This window comes from Salmo trutta, chromosome 15 (assembly GCF_901001165.1).
Source record: "Salmo trutta chromosome 15, fSalTru1.1, whole genome shotgun sequence".
Lineage (NCBI taxonomy): Eukaryota > Metazoa > Chordata > Actinopteri > Salmoniformes > Salmonidae > Salmo > Salmo trutta.
In genome coordinates this window covers 49,020,803-49,042,015 of record NC_042971.1, presented here as the reverse complement: position 1 = coordinate 49,042,015, position 21,213 = coordinate 49,020,803, and the positions used below count along the sequence as shown (strand labels likewise).

Genomic DNA, 21,213 nt, shown 5'->3' with positions numbered 1-21,213 from the left:
CTGTGTGCTTCCATGATTGACTAGAGCCTAGTGAAATGCGTTAGAGATTACACTTTGTTTGAGGTTCTCCGTTAAAGGCATGCAGACAAGCCAAGAATACAAGTGCACTACAGCATAAGTGAACCTGAAATTAATATTGCTTTGAATAGAGTTGCATTGTGCAAAAAGGGCACTGAACAATGAACTTGCTATATGGACAACCTTTCAAGTGTTAAGTCAGAGAAGAGAATGTGAAAGCAAAGAAAAACAATACACAAGTGTCATTTCTTTTCTTTATTGCAGATCATGTTTGTCTCTGCAATACATCAAACCTCTCCAATTGTAGAAAACAGAAGCAGAAAGGTACAGATGATGCACAGAGCCATAGATTAAGTTTGTTTGCTAAATGTTATTTTTCCTGAATACATAATACACTCCATGTCCATAGAACCACATGGTTGTTTCAAATCCATTCTACCCACTTATTTGTGGGGTAATCTATTTGCCCCAGTCTGACTCACACTCCCTCCCACCCCACAATCACACTTCCTTCTAAAGCCACATGCCACGCGAGCCGCTTTCTCCCCCTCCCCACCTCAATGTGATGGTGATAAAGAGGTGTCAGGGCCTGGAGACTTGTAGACCATCACTCAGGATGAGACGCCATTCCAAGTGGTGAGCAGTTGGGAGAGGGTGCTGTCAGATTCCTGGGCCCCAACACCAACAATCTCTATGGACGATCCACCCCCCAGCCAGCCTCTCTGTATTGGACGTTCTCTCTCTACCCACAGCTGCCTCCCACCTCCCTTGTCTAACATGGCCACTCGGCAGCCCTAATCATGGCTTTGTCTACAGGACAGATGGAAAAACACGTCACATCATTACCCAGTTTCTGTTGTCAGTGGACTGAAGGAGAGACAACCTCTATGGAATAACGCTGAATGACTGAGTCCAGATTTGCACTTCACTGCCATGCATTTGTGAATTACAACTATACTGTACTTACCTATGGGGCTGTTTCAGATATTATTTCAGAGTACTCACTTTATGAATTATGATGGTTATTTATTTTGTCAATTTCATTTGACATTTAATCCTGTGGCAATTAATTATCTTCAGGAAAAATAAACTGTTTTGCAGCATGAAGACATGGTTGGCATATGGTGTTGTTGAATTAAATTCCAGATCAAATCTCCAGAGTGTTGGATATGCACATAGACCTATGGTACATTTACTTTACTTACAACAAATTACATACCACCCTCTATCCCACTGCTGGCTTGCCTCTGAAGCTAAGCAGGGTTGGTCCTGGATGTGAGAGCCAGTAGGAGGCTCTCTTTTCTCTGATAAATAAAAAGATCCCAATGCCCCAGGTCAGTGATTGGGGACATTGCCCTGTGTAGGCTGCTATGGATGGATGTTAAATGGGTGTCCTGACTCTCTGTGGTCACTAAAGATCCAATGGTACTTATTGTAGGGGTGTTAACCCTGGTGTCCTGGCTAAATTGCCAATCTCACCCTTAAACCATCATGGCCACCTAAAAACCCCTAGCTTCCAATTGGCTCATTCATCCTCCTCCTCCTCTCCCCTGTAACTATTCCATAGGTTGTTGCTGTAAATGAGAATGTGTTCTCAGTCAACTTACCTGGTAAAAAAGGGAGAAATATACATTTCTAGGCTATACACAACCAGGAGCAGAACTGATGCTGGCATTTCTTTGTTTTAACAGACCCCACAGGACTAAACACTTCTACATGAGTTTGTAGACAGGTTTAACATTTTAAATTACATTTGTCTGTTATGAGTGGAAAATCGAATGAAAACATACAAACGATAAGAAACCACAACTGATCTTATCAGCCCTAGGGCCAACTTTTAGCCGACCAGCCTGACCTCGAGCAAAGCGCTCACAAAACATGCGCCCCCTGCTGCTGGCATGGCATGAGCGGCACTGCTGGAGTCGCGAGGGCGTTTCAGGGAGTTTATTTTTGTAGCTGGCGCTATACCATTGTTTACGAGTATATTGCAAACATGTTGGTTTTGTTTAGTCACTGGCACAATTGAAAAACGTAAAATACAGTCGCATAATATCTCATAACCAGAAGATAATCGAGTATTGGCTCGAACTTCGATTCAGAAAACACTGGTTTTGTTGACGACTACCGTTAGCAAGCTATCGCTAAAGTAACTAGCTATGTGCTAATCGGCTGTACTAAACTGTACTAAACACTGGAGACCCAGGTAAGTCCGATAAATAGATAGCTGCTTGTATGTAGTTTCCACTGACTATTACAATTTAACCACACGGGGCACATCGTCCTTGGATTTGTAAACGACTAACATTAGCCTACTTAGGAAATGTGTCAAGATGTAATAAAACAAATGTAGCCTTTATTTAACTAGGCAAGCCAGTTATGAACAAATTCTTATTTACAATGACGGCCGACCGGGGAACAGTGGGTTAACTGCCTTGTCCAGGGGCAGAACGACAGCGTTTTACCTTGTCAGGTCGGGGATTCGATCTTGTTACTGGCCCAACGCTCTAACCACTAAGCTACCCGTCGCCCCAAAATGTCAACTAAGTTAGCTTACTACTGATAGGCATTTGGTAGTCTCTTAGACACGATTTGACGCGTTTTATGCAACGTTAATTTGTTTTTGTAGCTAAGTAATATTTTTGTTTCTGTAACTTAAGGTTTTGTAGAAAAGTAGCTAGCTAACGTTTGTTGGCATCATTAATTTGCTGTCAGGCAATGCTTTTCTGCATTGATGTGAAATCACAGAAATAGTAGTAAGCTAGTACAACTAACATTATTTTCTGTTTCCCTTACTGCAGACTGTCCTGGACACCCCTACTTATGTAGAGTGAACAGGACACATGCCATTCTCACCCTAGCAAAAGGCTTCTGAGGATGTGTTTGACTCATTCCTAGAGTGAGAATTAAACAATAGATTGAACTTCAAGTAATAGAGACTGTAGAACGGTGAGCAAGATGTCGATCACAAACACCCCCACGAGCAACGACGCTTGCTTGAGTATCGTACACAGCCTGATGTGCCACAGACAGGGTGGAGAGAGCGAGACATTCGCCAAGCGAGCCATCGAGAGCCTCGTCAAGAAACTGAAGGAGAAGAAAGATGAGCTAGATTCTCTCATCACAGCCATCACCACCAACGGAGCTCACCCCAGCAAGTGTGTCACCATACAGCGCACCTTGGATGGACGGCTGCAGGTAATGGGGTAGCAGAGTAATTTAATATTAGGGCACCAAAAAAAGTGTTTATTGGACAAGTTCAGGTAGTCCCTCCCTGTTTCAGTCCCATTGGTGCCGAATGAATACCAACCTGCTGATGGATAGAAGATATTACACTCACATTACGGGCTGAACTATTTTCTCAGATGACTGCTGCGCTTAGTTCATAACATGTCTTCTCTGTGCTCTCAGGTCGCAGGGCGTAAAGGCTTCCCCCATGTGATCTATGCCAGATTGTGGCGGTGGCCTGACCTGCAAAAGAATGAACTGAAGCATGTGAAATACTGCCAGTTTGCCTTTGACCTCAAAGCTGACAACGTGTGTGTTAACCCATACCACTACGAGAGGGTGGTATCACCAGGGATTGGTGAGTGGGATTTGTTTTCTCCTCTCTCTTGAATACTGTTAAACCCCTCTGAATTTTAAGTTGGATCTTATTTGTGTCCCTCTAATTCTCTTCACAGACCTGTCTGGACTGACTCTTTCAAGCTCAGGTAAGGAAGGGTCTTGCCCTGTACTAGTAATTTGCAGTTCACAACAGAGGATTCAAGTGAAGTTCCCCAAAACGTTGACCCTCTCACCCTCCCTGCCCTACCAGGCACACTCATGGTCAAAGATGAGTATGAATTTGAGAACCAGCCATCTCACTCTGGTGTGGATGGCCACCACCAGACCATCCAGCACCAGCCCTCCAGACCAGGGGGTCCCCAGGAGTTGTTCAGCAGCTCGGCTCTGCTCCCTCCCCCTGAGGGCAGCAGCTCAGCCTCTACCTCTGCCTTCTCCAGCCTCGCCGCTGGAGCCTCAAGTGAGATACTGCATTGTGTTTAACCCTCCCTTGTCTTGCAGTTCATTACTCCCCTTAAATGTAACACTTCATTTTGTGGTGAATACGCTCCTGACATAAATACAGGATACAGTGGCTCCCTCATACCCCAGTCAGGGTCATGCTGAGAAGCTTTTTCCTTTTTCTGAGGTGTCATTCCTAATCACTTTTGTTTGTGTGTGTCTGTATTGTGGAGTGTTTGGGTCTGGATGTGTTTGCATATGTTTGTCCTACTCACTCACTCACTCTGGCCCATCCTGCTCCTGCCTCTGTAGCCCAGTCCACTAGCCTTCTGTCAGGGAGCCATAACAGTGAAGGGCTGCGGCAGCTATCCTCAAGGCCAGGCCCAGGGCCTTCACAGGGGCAGAGCGGCTTCCCCCTGGCACAGAGTGCCACATACCATCACAGTAAGCACCCACACTTGGCCCTCCACATTTCATACAATACCAAGTTTGGGGTTAATTCCATTTGCTTCTTGAATTTACCGAATTTAAATGGAATTGACCCCAGCTCTGTCAAACACCATTAAAGTGAGTGGGCATCTGCATCCAACAGCCTAAAAATAACAGCTTAGCACTCACACTGCCTGCCTATGTCACTAACAATCACCTGCACTTTCAAACAATCATTACAGGTAGCACTCACATTCATCTTCCCTCCATAGACCATGACAATGGAAACCTACGATGAGTGTAACAAACTTTAGGAACTCTTTCCATTACATTTTCTCCCGAGTGGCGCAGTGGTCTAAAGCACTGCATCTCAGTGCAAGAGGTGTCACTACAGTCCCTGGTTCGAATTCAGGCTGTATCACATCCGGCCGTGATTGGGAGTCCCATAGGGCGGCACACAATTGGCCCAGCGTTGTCCAGGTTTGGCCGTCATTGTAAATAAGAATTGGTTCTTAACTGACTTACCTAGTTAAATAAAAAAATACAAAATAATAATAGACTGACCAGGTGAAAGCTATGATCCCTTGTTGATGTCACCTGTTAAATCAATCAGTGTAGATGAAGGGGAGGCGACTGGTTAACCTCTTACATCTAGACGTTCCGCAAGCGGAACACCTGCTCCAATATCCAATGATAGGCGTGGCGCGAATTACAAATTCCTCAAAAATCCCAAAACTTCAATTTTTCAAACATATGACTATTTTACACCATTTTAAAGACAAGACTCTCCTTTATCTAACCACACTGTCCGATTTCAAAAAGGCTTTACAACGAAAGCAAAACATTAGATTATGTCAGCAGAGTACCCAGCCAGAAATAATCACACACCCATTTTTCAAGCTAGCATATAATGTCACAAAAAACAAAACCACAGCTAAATGCAGTACTAACCTTTGATGATCTTCATCAGATGACACTCCTAGGACATTATGTTATACAATACATGCATGTTTTGTTCAATCAAGTTCATATTTATATCAAAAACCAGCTTTTTACATTAGCATGTGACGTTCAGAACTAGCATTCCCACCGAACACTTCCAGTGAATTTACTAAATTACTCACGATAAACGTTCACAAAAAACATAATTATTTTAAGAATTATAGATACAGAACTCCTTTATGCAATCGCGGTGTCCGATTTTAAAATAGCTTTTCGGTGAAAGCACATTTTGCAATATTCTGAGTAGATAGCCCGGCCATCACAGGGCTAGCTATTTAGACACCCAGCAAGTTTGGTACTCACCAAACTCAGATTTACTATAAGAAAAATTGGATTACCTTTGCTGTTCTTCGTCAGAATGCACTCCCAGGACTTCTACTTCAATAACAAATGTTGGTTATATCCAAATAGCGGCGTTTTGTTTGTGCGTTCAAGACACTATCCGAAGGGTAAAGAAGGGTGACGCGCCCGGCGCATTTCGTGACAAAAAAATTCAAAATATTCCATTACAGTACTTCGAAGCATGTCAAACGCTGTTTAAAATCAATTTTTATGCGATTTTTCTCGTAAAAAAGCGATAATATTCCGACCGGGAAACCCTGTTTTCGTTCAAAGACGAAAAAATAAAAACATGGTGTCGGCTCGTGCACGCGCCCCCAGTCTCATTGTTCTCTGATCGACCACTATCCAAATGCGCTACTGTTTTTCAGCCATGGCCTGCAAAGTCATCATTTAACGTTCTGGCGCCTTCTGAGAGCCTATGGGAGCGTTAGAAAATGTCACGTTACAGCAGAGATCCCCTGTTTTGGATAGAGATGATCAAGAAGGCCAAGAAATAGTCAGAGAGGGCGCTTCCTGTTTGGAATCTTCTCAGGTTTTGGCCTGCCAAATGAGTTCTGTTATACTCAGGCACCATTCAAACAGTTTAAGAAACTTTGGAGTGTTTTCTATCCAAAGCTAATAATTATATGCATATTCTAGTTTCTGGGCAGGAGTAATAATCAGATTAAATCGGGTATGTTTTTTATCCGGCCGTGAAAATACTGCCCCCTATCCATAACAAGTTAAAGAAGGATTTTTAAGCCTTGAGACATGGATTGTGTATGTGTGGCATTCAGAGGCTGAATGGGCAAGATCAAAGTGCCTTTGCACGGGGTATGGTAGTAGGTGCCAGGCGCACCAGTTTGAGTGTGTCAAGAACTGCAACACTGCTGGGTTTTTCACGTTCAACAGTTCTCCGTGTGTATCAAAAATGGTCCACCACCCAAAGGCCATCCAGCCAACTTGACACAATTATGCACTGAAGTCAACATGTGCCAGCATCCCTGTGGAACGCTTTCAACACCTTGTAGAGTCCATGCTCTGACGAATTGAGGCTGTTCTGAGAGCAAAGGGGGGGTGGGTGCAACTCAATATTAGGAAGGTGTTCCTAATGTTGTGTACACTGTGTACTTCCGCCAGCCCACAAATTACTGCCCTGTTGCTTTTCACCGTAACCCCATTTACTTCTCAGAATCTGGATGTTCTCTCAAAAAGCTTTTCAGCATTACCACATTGCCCTTCTGGGGGCTAATTCCTCCTCGGTCAGTTATAGAATTCCTCTCAGCCCTGTGACCATAGCCCGTTGTTATCGTTGATTATGTGTGTGTTGAGTTATTTTTAGGTCATGGTATTTTCTATCTGTGCTTATGGTCTGATGCAACTGGTGATTGTTCTGCTTTCAGATGCCGCCTCAGGCTGGCCGAGAAATGGGAACTTCACCCCCTCAGTGCCTCACCACCAGAATGGGCACCTGCAGCACCACCAACCCATGCCCCACACCCCACACTACTGTGAGTGGCTGTGTTATCCCCCTCTCTGGGCATATATCTAAGGGTGCTGCCAACATCTGAGCCTTACAGATTCTATATCCCTCAAAGCAACAAGCTAACCTTGAACTAATGCAAAAATTGAGTTCTTGTAAAAGGAAAGAGCTGTTTCCCAGAAAGGATGTAAACGTGCACATATAATGTCAAATAGTCAATGTTATGTCATTCGACATTCATTTGTACTCCTTTGAGCCAAGCAGTACAAACTACACCAAACAGCACCGTTGTCTTAATTACATGACATTCTTTTCCAGGGATGGTCAGCGATGACATTGCATTCCAGCCCCCCATCTCAAATCACCCGGGTGAGTCTGTGTGAAACGTTACTCAGAGAGTTACTTCTGTATGTACGGTATGTGTCCCCATTTGATCCGGTATGTGTTGTGAAATAGTACAGAGACCATGTGAATTGAATGTGGTGTTCTTGTTCTGTTCCAGCCCCTGACTACTGGTGCTCTATTGCCTACTTTGAGATGGATGTTCAGGTGGGGGAGACGTTCAAGGTTCCGGCCAGCTGCCCCACGGTGACGGTGGACGGGTACGTGGATCCCTCAGGAGGGGACCGCTTCTGCCTGGGCCAGCTCAGCAACGTCCACAGGACAGAGGCCATCGAGAGAGCTAGGTACTCTACCATATCAAATAGAAAAAAGGAAAGATTTATAGAACAAGGAATGATTTAATGTCTTTGCTAAATGAAATGGCTAAGCAGAACATCATCCATAGTTTTGGAAAAATACACTAGCAAAATGTGAAGGCTTTTACATTTCTTTTTACTGTCTTTCTCTGTCTGCTTCTTTCCTTCCTGGCTTTAGACTTCACATTGGTAAAGGGGTGCAGCTGGAGTGTAAAGGGGAAGGTGACGTGTGGGTGCGTTGCCTTAGCGATCATGCAGTGTTTGTGCAGAGTTATTACTTGGACAGGGAGGCAGGACGGGCCCCTGGAGACGCAGTGCACAAGATCTACCCCAGCGCCTATATCAAGGTAACAGACTTTATTTCAGTATTATTCTAATGTATTCCATTGAGGTTTTGTACTTATTATTATTATTATTATTATTATTATTATTATTATACTTCTATTCTTGTTGTTGTCATAAAGTTGAGAGTTGACTACTTGGGAAGGTTTATTGTTTCAAAACAGGTTAAAATCCATTAAGTTTTAGACTGTTGAACCTAGGGATGGGTACACAGTATCCCATAATGATGAAGCAAAAACAGGTTTTGAAATTTTTGCAAATGTATTAAAAAAAACATCACATTTCCATAATTATTAATTCCCTTTACTCAGTACTTTGTTGAAGCACGTCTTAGATATGACTCTACAAGCTTGGCAGATCCTCTCAAACTCTGTCAGGTTGGATGGGGAGCGTCGCTGCGCAGCTATTTTCAGGTCTCCAGAGATGTTAGATCAGGTTCAAGTCTGGGCTCTGGCTGGACCACTCAAGGACATTCAGAGACTTGTCCCGAAGCCACTCCTGCATTGTCTTGGTCGTGTGCTTAGGGTCGTTGTCGCGTTGAAGGTGAACCTTCGCCCCCAGTCTGAGGTCCTGAGCGTTCTGGAGCAGGCTTTCATCAAGGATCTCTCTCTACTTTGCTCTGTTCATCTTTCCCTCGATCCTGACTAGTCTCCCAGTCCCTGCAGCTGAAAAACATCCCTCACAGCATGATGCTACCACCACCATGCTTCACTGTAGGGATGGTGCTAGGTTTCCTCCAAGCGTGACACTTGGCATTCAGGCCAAAGAGTTCCATCTTCGTTTCATCAGACCAGAGAATTTTGTTTCAAGGTCTGACAGTCCTTCAGGTTCCTTTTGGCAAACTCCAAGCAGGCTGTCATGTGCCTTTTACTGAGGAGTGGCTTCCGTCTGGCCACTTTATCATAAAGGCCTGATTGGTAAAGTACTGCAGAGATGGTTGTCCTTCTGGAAAGTTCTCCAATCTCCACAGAGGCCACTGTGTTCTTGGGCACCTTCAATGCTGCAGAAATGTTTTGGTACCCTTTCCCAGATCTGTGCCTCGACACAATCCTGTCTCGACGCTCTACAGACAATTCCTTCGACCTTATGGCTTGGTTTTTGCTCTGACATGCACTGTCAACTGTGGGACCTTTTATAGACAGGTGTGCCTTTCCAAATCATGTCCAATCAATTGAATTTACCACAGGTGGACTCCAATCAAGTTGTAGAAATATGTCAAAGAAGATCAATGAAAACAGGATGCACCTGAGCTCAATTTCGTGTCTCATAGCAAAGGGTCTGAATACTTCTGTAAAATAAGGTATTTCAGTTTTTTTGTGTGTTTTAAGTGTGCAAAAAATCTAAACCTGTTTTCACTTTCTCAATATGGGGTATTGTGTGTAGATTGATGAGGAACATTTAGAATAAGGCTATAATGTAACAATGTGGGGGAAAAGTCAAGGGGTCTGAATAGTTTCCGAATGCACTGTAAGTATACATTTTTAGAGAAAAAAAGAGTGGTCTATTTCAACAATGAAAAGGCTTGGTCTAAACTAAATAATCAATTTGCCATTGTTACGTACAAGGATATACCATGGCATTTTAAATTCTGAAGTGACTACGGTTCCAGATTTTCTGGAAACTCGATTTGTCGTGGCAAAAAAAAAGAGATTTCTGTGCTTGTGCAGGATTCTTTTTACGCCAGCTTTATAGCTGCAGCTCAGTGCCCACTGCATTTTGATCGGCGATGAGAGCCTTTTTCTGGTGTAGCCTACACACTTCATGTTGTACATAAAGGACATGGTCAACATATTCCAACTACTGCATTCCATGTCTCATTAGGCTGTTGAGCATAAGCGCGATTCCTGTTGTTTTCTCAGCAGGAGTTAGGCTACATGCAGCTATTTATTTACATGTTGTACACAAAAGACATGTTCGCACAAACTCGCAGATAGTTTTTTACCCCAATGCAAAACTCAAGTGGGGAGTTACATACAACTAGGCAGTATATCACACATAAGCAACACACACACTAATTAGCGATTGAATGTTCTTTTTTTCATTACCATTGGCTGAGCAGGAGGCAGGCAGTCAAAGTAGTAGTGTTGTTTTTCAACAACTCTGGCTAATGGCTACAATATGACAGCAATTATAAAGATAAGCCTACATCATCACACAAAACACAGATTGTTTTTTCTCTAATGCAATGTGTAGGGACTGCGTCTTGCATGTGCAACTGCAATATCCGTTACAACAGACAGAGAAGCTTGTAGCCTCCATAATGGCCTTGAATGCTTTTTCAAATCGCTGCAGGGTTTTTATTTCAGCTGTTCAGAAATATGAGGCAGAGACATACAGTAGGCTACATCACCATCGTTCAGAAGAGGTAGAGAGTAAAGAGAGAAACATGAAGGGAGGGGAAGTGAGCAGCAACTACGTAGATTTTTTGTTGCGTAAAATAACAAATGCACAGAACGTGATCCGTAGCTTTGAGAAAGTGGTTTCCTGCAGGGCGTTTGAAAACTCCCTATTTGCTGCCACAGCCTTTTAAATTCTTAAAGGTCAAATGCAGCTGTTTTTATCTCTATCAAATATTTTCTGGGTAACAATTAAGTAACTTACTGTGATTTGTTTCAAATCAAAATTGTAAAAAATAAACAAATAGCTTCTTAGCAAAGAGCAATTTCTCAAGTAAGAATTTTGCTAAGACTGTCTGGGAGTGGTCTGAGTGAGTAGGCCAGAACTCCATTCCATCAAAACAGACTGAGATTTTAGGCGGTCTTTTCAAAGTGCTGTTATACTAAAAGGGCATTATCTTAATTTTCACAATTTCACAGTGTTATTTCAACCTCATAGTGTGGAAATATATATATAGCGCAGGAAAATCATGTTTTTGACTGCACTGGGCCTTGAATTTAATAAAACAAACCTTTAATGTAATTTTTATGACATGCCTGCCCGGTAACTTACATACACCCGTTTCATGTGTGTGGCTTGTTGTTTTGGTCGGCCAATCAAAGCTGCACTATAGTCAGAGGCTCAATGTGTAGCAAGTGAAGTGAGAGATCTTTAATCAATGCAAGATGGAATTAAAATTACTCAATTAAAAGTGAGCTAAATGAGAGGGATTAGGCCAACAGGTTGGCTGTGGGTGTTTATTTGTAGACTAGGACAGGGAGAAAGAAAGCACAGCAAAATGTAGTAGCTAGCTGGCTATTTTAGCTAGCTTGTCTACTGTGCAGTCAAGACCAGCACTATCAGATGGGATGATAAATAACCAATGGCAGCTACAAGTCTCTCTCACGCTCTGCTTGCCCTGCTCCCCTGTCTCACACACAGCGGCCCCTCCCCCGTCCACTGAAGCGGCAGCCGAGAGCCACCATCTCACCCTCCTGCAGCAATAAGTGCTCAGGTTAAAAAACAAGTTAAAATATATTTCGGCTAGGGGGTGCTGATCTTGTCATACTCGTAATCATATCCGTTTTAGCACACTTGATACTCATCGGATTTACTTGTGATTGGATAACCCGGAAGTGTGTTTTAAATGCTGGTAAAGCATATACGATACCAGTCAAAATTTTGGACACACCTAGTCATTCAACGGTTTTTCTTTATTTTTACTATGTTCTACATTGTGGAATAATAGTGAAGACATAACTATGAAATAACACATGGAATCATGTAGTAACCAAAAAAGTGTTAAACAAATAAAAACATTTTATATTTGAGATTCTTCAAAGTAGCCACCCTTTGCACGCTCTTGGCATTCTCTCAACTAGCTTCATAAGGTAGTCACCTGGAAAGCATTTCAATTAACAGATGTGCTTTGTTTAGTTAATTTGTGGATTAATTGTGGTTCATTTCTTTATGCGTTTGAACTAATCAGTTGTGTTGTGACAAGGTAGGGGTGGTATACAGGTAGCCCTATTTGGTAAAAGACCAAGTCCATATTATGGCAAGAACAGCTAAAATAAGCAAAGAGAAACGACAGTCCATCATTACTTTAAGACATGAAGGTCAGTCAATACGGAAAATGTTAAGAATTTTGAAAGTTTCTTCAAGTGCAGTTGCAAAAACCATCAAGCGCTATGATAAAAATGGCTTTCATGAGGACCGCCACAAGAAAGGAAGACCCAGATTTACCTCGGCTGCAGAGGATAACTAATGAAGTTACCAGATTCAGAAATTGTAACAGACACATCTCAACATCAACTGTTCAGAGGAGACTGCGTGAATCAGAATTGCTGCAAAGAAACCACTACTAAAGGACACCGATAAGAAGAAGAGACTTGCTTGGGCCAAGAAACACAAGCAATGGACATTAGACCAGTGGAAATCAGTCCTTTGGTCTGATGAATCCAAATTTGTGATTTTTTTTGTTCCAACAGCTGTGTCCTTTTGAGACGCAGAGTAGATGAACGGATGATCTCCGCATGTGTGGTTCCCACCGTAAAGCATGGAGGTGGGGGTGCTTTGCTGGTGACCCTGTCAGTGATTTATTTAGAATTCAAGGCACACTTAACCAGTATGGCTACCTCAGCATTCTGCAGCGATACGCCATCTCATCTGGTTTGCGCAGGGGGACTATCATGTGTTTTTCAACAGGACAAATGACCCAACACACTTCCAGGCTGTGTAAGGGCTATTTGACCAATAAAGAGAGTGATTGAGTGCTGCACCAGATGACCGGCATATGTGGGAACTCCTTCAAGTCTGTTGGAAAAGCATTTCAGGTGAAGCTAGTTGAGAGAATGCCAAGAGTGTGCAAAGCTGTCATCAAGGCAAAGGGTGGCTACTTTGAAGATTCTCAAATATAAAATATATTTTGATTTGTATAACAATTGTTTTGGTTACTACATGATTCCATATGTGTTATTTCATAGTTTTGTGGTTTTCACTATTATTCCACAATGTAGAAAATAGTAAAAAATAAAGAAAAACCCTTGAATGAGTAGGGGTATCCAAACTTTTGACTGGTACTGTACCTCAAGTGCGCATCACTCAGAGCGCATCGTTGTGTTCGTTCACTCATTCACACACATTGTTCAAAGGTAAACGTTAGGCTTGGGCAGTTTCCAGATTTTCATATCGTCTTATGCCAGGATTTACGGTATTACCGGCATAGCACACAAGGGGGCTTTAAAAACGCAAGTCCTCTATTACCAGAATGCTATCAAAATTAGCACAAACTACTAGCGAAGTCACATAGCTAAATGCTAACATGCGAAAACGAACAAACTAATTGCAAAGACAGTCATCTAGCTCAAAGTTATACAAGCATAGCTAGTAGCTACCGAATGTGTGGACATTTACAAGCAAAAGTGAACGAGAGAAATTGTGCAAATGAACAAAGTTGTCGCATGCTTTTCTGAAGAAAGAGCAGCATCTGTACGCGGAGCAGAGGAGGAGGGGAAAAAAATCCTAGTAGGAAGCACAGGGAAAAAATTACTCATCCAGAGCCCTTTGACTTCTGGCAGAAAGCTGTTGTAATATATCTGATGGCAAACATTATTTAGTATCGGCGATAGACAGAATGCTATGGACTCACCAGCTTCCGCTTTCTCCCGTTGTGCTATTTACAAACAAACAGCTGACTGGCTCAACTGTTCTGGAGAACTATGGTAAGCTTCATTATGTGACAGGTGAAATGAAGAACGCAATCTGCTTTATCTCCTTACATATTGCACAAGTTGAATGCAGGTATTAACTTTAAAAAGTAGCTACAAATATTCAAATTCATAGAACAACTTGAAGTAAATAGTTTTGAAGGTATTGAAAACCCATCACGTGGCTTTTTCCAAATACCCTAATATACGGTATACCGCCCAAGCCTAGCAAACAACACAGACAGATCAAAATGCACATGATTTACTTAATTGGTCCTATTCAATTATCAACAAAATAGGCTAATAAATAGCATGGCTGGCTACTACTCCCTGCATTTATTCCAGACAGATTTAGATGAAGGTAGGCTAATTCACTTGCCCCATATATTGTCTCAATATGGAGAGGAGCAAAGCTTTTCTCTCTTGACACTTATGCCACATTTGTGCGATCAAAATAAACTATCTACATTTTTATTTTCTAATGATCTGTCGCTCGGTGAACATGCCTAGGCGAGAATAAATAATAGCAAGCAAGCATGGGCTTGGATCACGACATAACGACAGTAACTGCTTGCTTGCGGATGACGACAGGAGTGAAGTAGCTACTCTTAGCAAGCAAGAAGCAAACCTACGTAAACTACTGGGGAATCCACACCCACCTACTTTTTCTTCCACCCCAGTAGCCGGACGCCGCTCTGGTCTGGTGGAAGTTTCACTGCCGTGTCGGCTCTCCACAGCCGACTGGCCGGTACTAGGCAGGGTTCCATGCCAGAAGGGGTCTCCCCCTTTCCTGGAGAACGGAGCTGTTCTCGACCCAACCAGCCATGGAGGTATGTCACTCGCCGTGGAAGTCAAAGAAAGCGTCCTCTGGCAACGGGGGTCTCCGTGGAGATGTTGAGCCCGGAACTGACTCAGACCAGAAACAGCTTTGCCGCCCTGGAGCCAGAGGCTCTGGCGCCTTCGTCCTTGGTGGCTTCCCAATCAAGATCAGATTCGGAGGTACCTGCGTCTTCGTCCTCGATTCTGTCTCCCTCTCCGGTGGCTTCTATCTTCGGGTTCAGACCCTCGGAGCTCCCAGCCTCACTAGACCTCGAGACTGCCTGAGAGACTGACCCATTCACATCACCAGCTGTCATCATTGGCAGCTCAATGGAGAGAAACATCTTGGTCCCCAAGGCAAAAACCGTGTGCTACCCAGGAGCACGAGTACAGGACATAACAAGGCTGCTTCCGACTGTTCTATCACAGATGCTGGGAGCTGACATTGTTGTAGTCCGTGTGGGGTCAAACGATATCAGAAGGGCTAGCTCGGAACATTTGAAAATGGATTTTAAAGAACTGATTTTAGCATTAAAAGACTCCAAAAAATGGCCAATAATTTCAGGTCCGGTACCATCGTTGTGCCGCGGGTGTGAAAGATTCAACAGACTGCTGGCATTACACATCTGGCTAAAAGACTACTGTAGCTCTGCTGGAGTCACTTTTATTGATAACTTTGACACCTTCTAGAAACATACGTATACTCTACAGGAATGATGGAGTTCATCCAAATCATCTTGGCTCCAGGACTCTGTCCACGCATTTGAAGGCTGCGTAGAAACAATAACTGGTAAATGATCCAAGACCTGTTCAGTTAATCTCTACCATTGTGACAATGAGTCGTCATAATGCTGCATCAAATGTACATGATCTTAGGGGCATTGGCAAACACAATGTAAGTAATTTAATTTATGTACCCCTAATTGCACCAAATACATCTGTTTATCCTACAGCTATTGTAAGCAGTAATCATGAGCCTATAAACCAGAGTTACACTGTTAGCACTGAGGCGGTGTGCAATAGTAGGAAGACCACTTTATGCAGCTCACCCTGTACTATCAGCTCCAATGTAAATAACATGAGTAAGTCTACCTCTGATAAGCTTCCCAGTAAAGCATTAAAAACAATCAAGCAACCCAGAAAAGTGCTAAAAATAGCCCATATTAACATATGTAGCCTAAGAAACAAGGTCCATGAAGTCAATAACTTGCTTGTAACAGATGACATTCATATTCTGACTCTGAAACTCACTTCAATTATACCTTTGATAGTGGTAGCAATACATGGTTATGCCAACGGGGGCGCTGTTGCGGTCTATATTCAGAACCATATTCCTGTAAAACTTAGATGAGGAATGGAAAAATTGTATGGTTAAGAGGGATGAGGCACAAGGTATGGCAATTAAGTCTGGTAGCCCAACTGATTGGCAAATGTACTGCAAATTAAGAAACCATGTGACTAAATTAAATGAAAAGAAAAATAAACTACACTATGAAACAAAGAAATTATATAAAGAATGATAGTAAAAAGCTTTGGGGCACCTTAAATGAAATTTTTGGGAAAAAAGCCAACTTGACTCATTCATTACAAAGCCCACTGATATTGCAAACTACTTTAATTACTTTTTCATTGGCAAGATATGCAAACTTAGGGATGACATGCCAGCAACAAACGCTGATAATAGACAAGAATTGTACTTTTGAATTCCATAAAATCAGTGTGGAAGAGGTGAAAAAATTATTGTTGTTAGCTTTTGACATTAATGATCATAGTCTGCTGCTGTAAAAACGTATGTGTTATGGCTTTACACCCCCTGCTATAATGTGGATAAAGAGTTACTTGTCTAACAGAACACAGAGGGTGTTACTTCCAGCCTCTCAAATATAATCCAGTTAGAATCAGGAATTCCCCAGGGTAACTGTTTAGGCCCCTTTGATTTTTCAATTCTTACTAACGACATGCCACTGACTTTGAGTAAAGCCAGAGTGTCTATGTATGCAGATGACTCAACGCTATACACATCAGCGACTGAAATGACTGCAACACTCAACAAAGAGCTGCAGTTAGTTTGAGTGGGTGGCAAGGAATAAGTCAGCCCTAAATATTTCTAAAACTAAAAGCATTGTATTTGGAACAAAACACTCACTAAACCCTAAACCTTGTAATACATAATGTGGAAATTGAGCAAGTTTCGATGATTTAAACTGCTTGGAGTAACCCTAGATTGTAAACTGTCATGGTCAAAACATATTGATGCAGTAGTAGCTAAGATGGGGAGAAGTCTGTCTATACTAAAGCGATACTCTGCCTTCTTAACAACACTATCAACTAGGCAGGTTCTACAGGCCCTAGTTTTGTCGCACCTTGACTACTGTTCAGTCCTGTGGTCAGGTGCCACAAAAAAGGACTTAGGAAAATTGCAATTGGCTCAGAACAGGGCAGCACGGCTGGTCCTTGGATGTACACAAAGAGCTAATATTAATAATATGCATGTCAATCTCTCCTGGCTGAAAGTGGAGGAGAGATTGATTTCATCACTACTTTTATTTATGAGAGGTATTGACATGTTGAATGCATCGAGCTGTCTGTCTAAACTACTGGCACACAGCTTAGACACCCATGCATACCCCACAAGACATGCCACAAGAGGTCTCTTCACAGTCCCCAAGTCCAGAACAGACTATGGGAGGCACACAGTACTACATAGAGCCATGACTACATGGAACTCTATTCCACATCAAGTAACTGACGCAAGCAGTAACATTAGATTTAAAAAAAAACAGATGGAAAAAAAACACCTTATGGAACAGCAGGGACTGTGAAGTAACACAAACATTGGCACAGACACATGCATATACACACACATTAACATACGCACTATACATACACATGGACTTAGTACTGTAGATATGTGGTAGTGGTGGAGTAGGGGCCTGAGGGCACACAGTGTGTTGTGAATGTATTGTAATGTTTTTAAAATGGTATAAACTGCCTTAATATTGCTGCTTTGGCAGCAGCTAATGGGGATCCGTAATAAATACAGATGTCGTCAGCAATGGAATAATTATACGAACAGACAAACTAGGTCTACTGAACAACGTCAAGTAGCCAGACAAAACTACCATATGGCCTCTGCAAAGTCGACAGGAAATAACTGCATTGAACAACGTCTAGCTACAGATTCTGATTCATACACAATGTTTGGAGAAGAGGATACTTGTGCCCTGAGTTGTTTGATTGAGTGAAACAACTAAGCAAATCAATAAATACAAACAGAAATGATACACATTCAATATAATACGTTTTATTCCCATTAATAGTAGGTAGAAATTAAGGTAAAGAATGAGCACTGTTTCCTTAGCCTACATATAATTTAACTTTCTTTAAAACATGAGAGTTGGTCATAATTAGGAAGCAAAATGAGTATAAAATATTGTTATTTATAATTGTAAACTGACAAGTAATCCAGACCCACATGATTGCTAATATTCTGAAATCCATAATTTGGGGACCGAATGCAGAATCTGGTCTTACACACATGTATTTACAAGTTTCACATGACTGCTATAACCTGTTTACACCTTTCATATGGGTCCATTTGGTATCAATATGGCTTCAAACTTTCCTCCAATATCTCTAAGGAATGTTATCACAAGTCCAGGGCGGGACGATAGCAGTATCGCAATACTCGTTAGCGTCATGGCAAGGACACAAAACACAAAGCAGATTTCACTTCTTTAGGAAAACCGCCCTATGGTTGAACACAAACATGTCATCCAGAGTTCAAAAAAAATAATCTCCAAGCTATAGCAAAATATTTTCATTACAGCAGGTTTTTAAAAGGATCAAAGAGTTTGGTTTGCTTTATGTTTTAATTTTTGCCATGGAAAAAAATATTGCGATATTGGTATAAGTCAATTCTTCCAAGTTATGATTCCAAGCCAGAAGTGGGGAAATGAGAGCAGAGAAAAAATGGCTTGTTCTAATCCAATCGTTGCAGCAGGCTCATCCGATACCCTGACAGAAGAACTAGCCAATAATTGTTTAGAGTGCACAGCGCTTCACACTGAGTGAAGGAGATGTGTGCTGGCAGCTGAAAATGACTTTTCTCTGAACACAGATAATTACCAAAAATACTCATGTCATAATCGTATTTGTAACATTCTCCATATCTGTTACGATACTTGCTTTTGTCTGAGTACTCGGCACAGCCCTAATTTTGACAATCTGGTTATCTGTAATGTCATATGATTCGAATAGTGAAATTATTTCAGATGCCCATCCCTCGTTGAACCCCTATCCCTTCTACACTATTGTGTGTAGGCCCTAACCCTGCCTTTCCCCCTTGTGATGTGCAGGTGTTTGACCTGCGTCAGTGCCACAGGCAGATGCAGCAGCAGGCAGCCACAGCCCAGGCGGCAGCCGCAGCACAGGCAGCAGCAGTGGCTGGAAACATCCCCGGGCCTGGCTCTGTGGGAGGCATCGCCCCTGCCATTAGTGAGTCTCTCTACATACTATTCATCCTTTAACCTGTCTGCCCAGAAATATATCCATTTGTCTTGTCTCAGAGCATCTCAGGACCTCACAGAAATGGGGAAGTGTATGTACTGTCTCATATGAAGCTCTATATTCCCCTGAGTAGGTGGTGAATAACTGAGTGACTCATTCTGTCTGATATGTAGCACTAAACTACAACCTCTAACCACTGAGTGTTTTTAACCCCCTTCCTCCAGGTATGTCTGCGGCTGCGGGTATAGGAGTGGACGACTTGCGCAGGCTGTGTATCCTGAGAATGAGCTTTGTGAAGGGCTGGGGGCCTGACTACCCCCGGCAGAGCATCAAGGAGACACCGTGCTGGATTGAGATCCATCTCCACCGGGCCCTGCAGCTACTGGATGAGGTGCTGCACACCATGCCCATCGCTGACCCCCAGCCCCTGGACTGAGTTATAGAACGGCAACACGTTCACAAACTGTCCATAGCCAGCCAACCCTTGAACTGACTGATGGACTGCCCATGCCCCGTAGGCTAGTCCATCTTAACTATCTATCATCCTGCTGTCTGCTGTGCTGAATGGGATAAGAGAGCAGAGGAATATATATGATTTATATTTTCTACCCGCTGGCATCACAGCCAGCCAGAGTTCCCTCTCTGAAGATACCAGCTCATGAATCCGTTTTCTACTCGCCTCAGAATCAGGATACAGTCATGGCTCATGGATGCTTTTCATTCTCTTTTTTTCTATTCATAAATATCTATTTTCATACCTTCCTATTCATGCCAGTTTATATACTGTATTTTTGAGTTGTCAATGCTATGTTTTTTAAATGACATTAGCTTAAATTAGCACTTTATTGGTTTGCTTTTCATGTGCTTGTTTTCAGAATGTTGTGTCTTGTTGATTGTTTAGAAAATGTATTTCGGTATGCAGTGTGAGGGTGGTTTCCACATTTATATTTGAAAGTAGGTATGTGTGTCTCAGAATATTCAGCTTTTGTAGCAATGAGTGTGATCCAGGCCAGAGCTTTTGGAAGATGGTGTTCACATCACTGAATTAAATTAATATTTCAGATGCCTCAATGTCTAGACAGATGGCGGTTGTACATTTCAGTTTCGCTCCATTTTTATCTCTACCACTGTAAGTTCTGTAATCATGACTTGGAAGAATTGACTTAAGGGCTGTGATGATACCAATATCGCAATAGTTTTTTCCATGGCAAAAATGAAGCAAACCAAACTCTTATCCTTTTAAAAACCTGCTGTATAGAAAATATTTAGCTATAGCTTGGAGAGATTTTTTTTTTTTGAACTCTGGATGACATGTTTGTGTTCAACCATAGGGCGGTTTTCCTAAAGAAGTTAAATCTGCTTTGTGTTTTGTGTCCTTGCCATGACGCTAACGAGTATTGCGATACTGCTATCGTCCCGCCCTGGACTTGTGATAACATTCCTTAGAGATATTGGAGGAAAGTTTGAAGCCATATTGATACCAAATGGACCCATATGAAAAGGTGTAAACAGGTTATAGCAGTCATGTGAAACTTGTAAATACATGTTTTTAAGACCAGATTCTGCATTTGGTCCCCAAATTATGGATTTCAGAATATTAGTAATCATGTGGGTCTGGATTACTTGTCAGTTTACAATTATAAATAACAATATTTTATACTCATTTTGCTACCTAATTATGACCAACTCATGTTTTAAAGAAAGCTAAGGAAACAGTGCTCATTCTTTACCTTAATTTCTACCTACTATTAATGGGAATAAAACGTATTATATTGAATGTGTATCATTTGTTTGTTTTTATTCCTTTGCTTGGTTTTATCACATAGCTGCATCACTCCCCCACAGAGCAAGATTTTTGGACGTTGGTCGCATACTTATAGGAAAAATCCACTCAGATTACCTTTTGGTATTTTTATATTAGTCCACTGGTAAGACATTACCATAATGTTTTGCATGTCAGGTTAACATATAGGATTTTCAAGAAGCTAACAAAAACTGGGAACTC

General features: G+C 42.1%; 1 protein-coding gene across 2 annotated transcripts; it reads left to right on the top strand.

The window, feature by feature from the left end:
* Positions 1–1,927: 1,927 nt before the first annotated feature.
* On the top strand, positions 1,928–20,989 carry LOC115149222 (mothers against decapentaplegic homolog 4). Of its 2 annotated transcripts, XM_029691886.1 has the most exons (12): positions 1,928–2,221; positions 2,817–3,213; positions 3,427–3,601; positions 3,699–3,728; positions 3,833–4,039; positions 4,333–4,464; positions 7,176–7,283; positions 7,574–7,624; positions 7,758–7,941; positions 8,132–8,300; positions 19,058–19,196; positions 19,433–20,989. In XM_029691886.1, the coding sequence occupies exons 2-12, from the start codon at positions 2,974–2,976 to the stop codon at positions 19,642–19,644; spliced, it is 1,647 nt and encodes a 548-aa protein (XP_029547746.1). In that variant the 5' UTR covers positions 1,928–2,221; positions 2,817–2,973; the 3' UTR covers positions 19,645–20,989. The 2 variants fall into 2 exon arrangements, with proteins under 2 accessions (XP_029547746.1, XP_029547747.1); XM_029691887.1 differs by lacking the exon at positions 4,333–4,464.
* Positions 20,990–21,213: the final 224 nt, after the last annotated feature.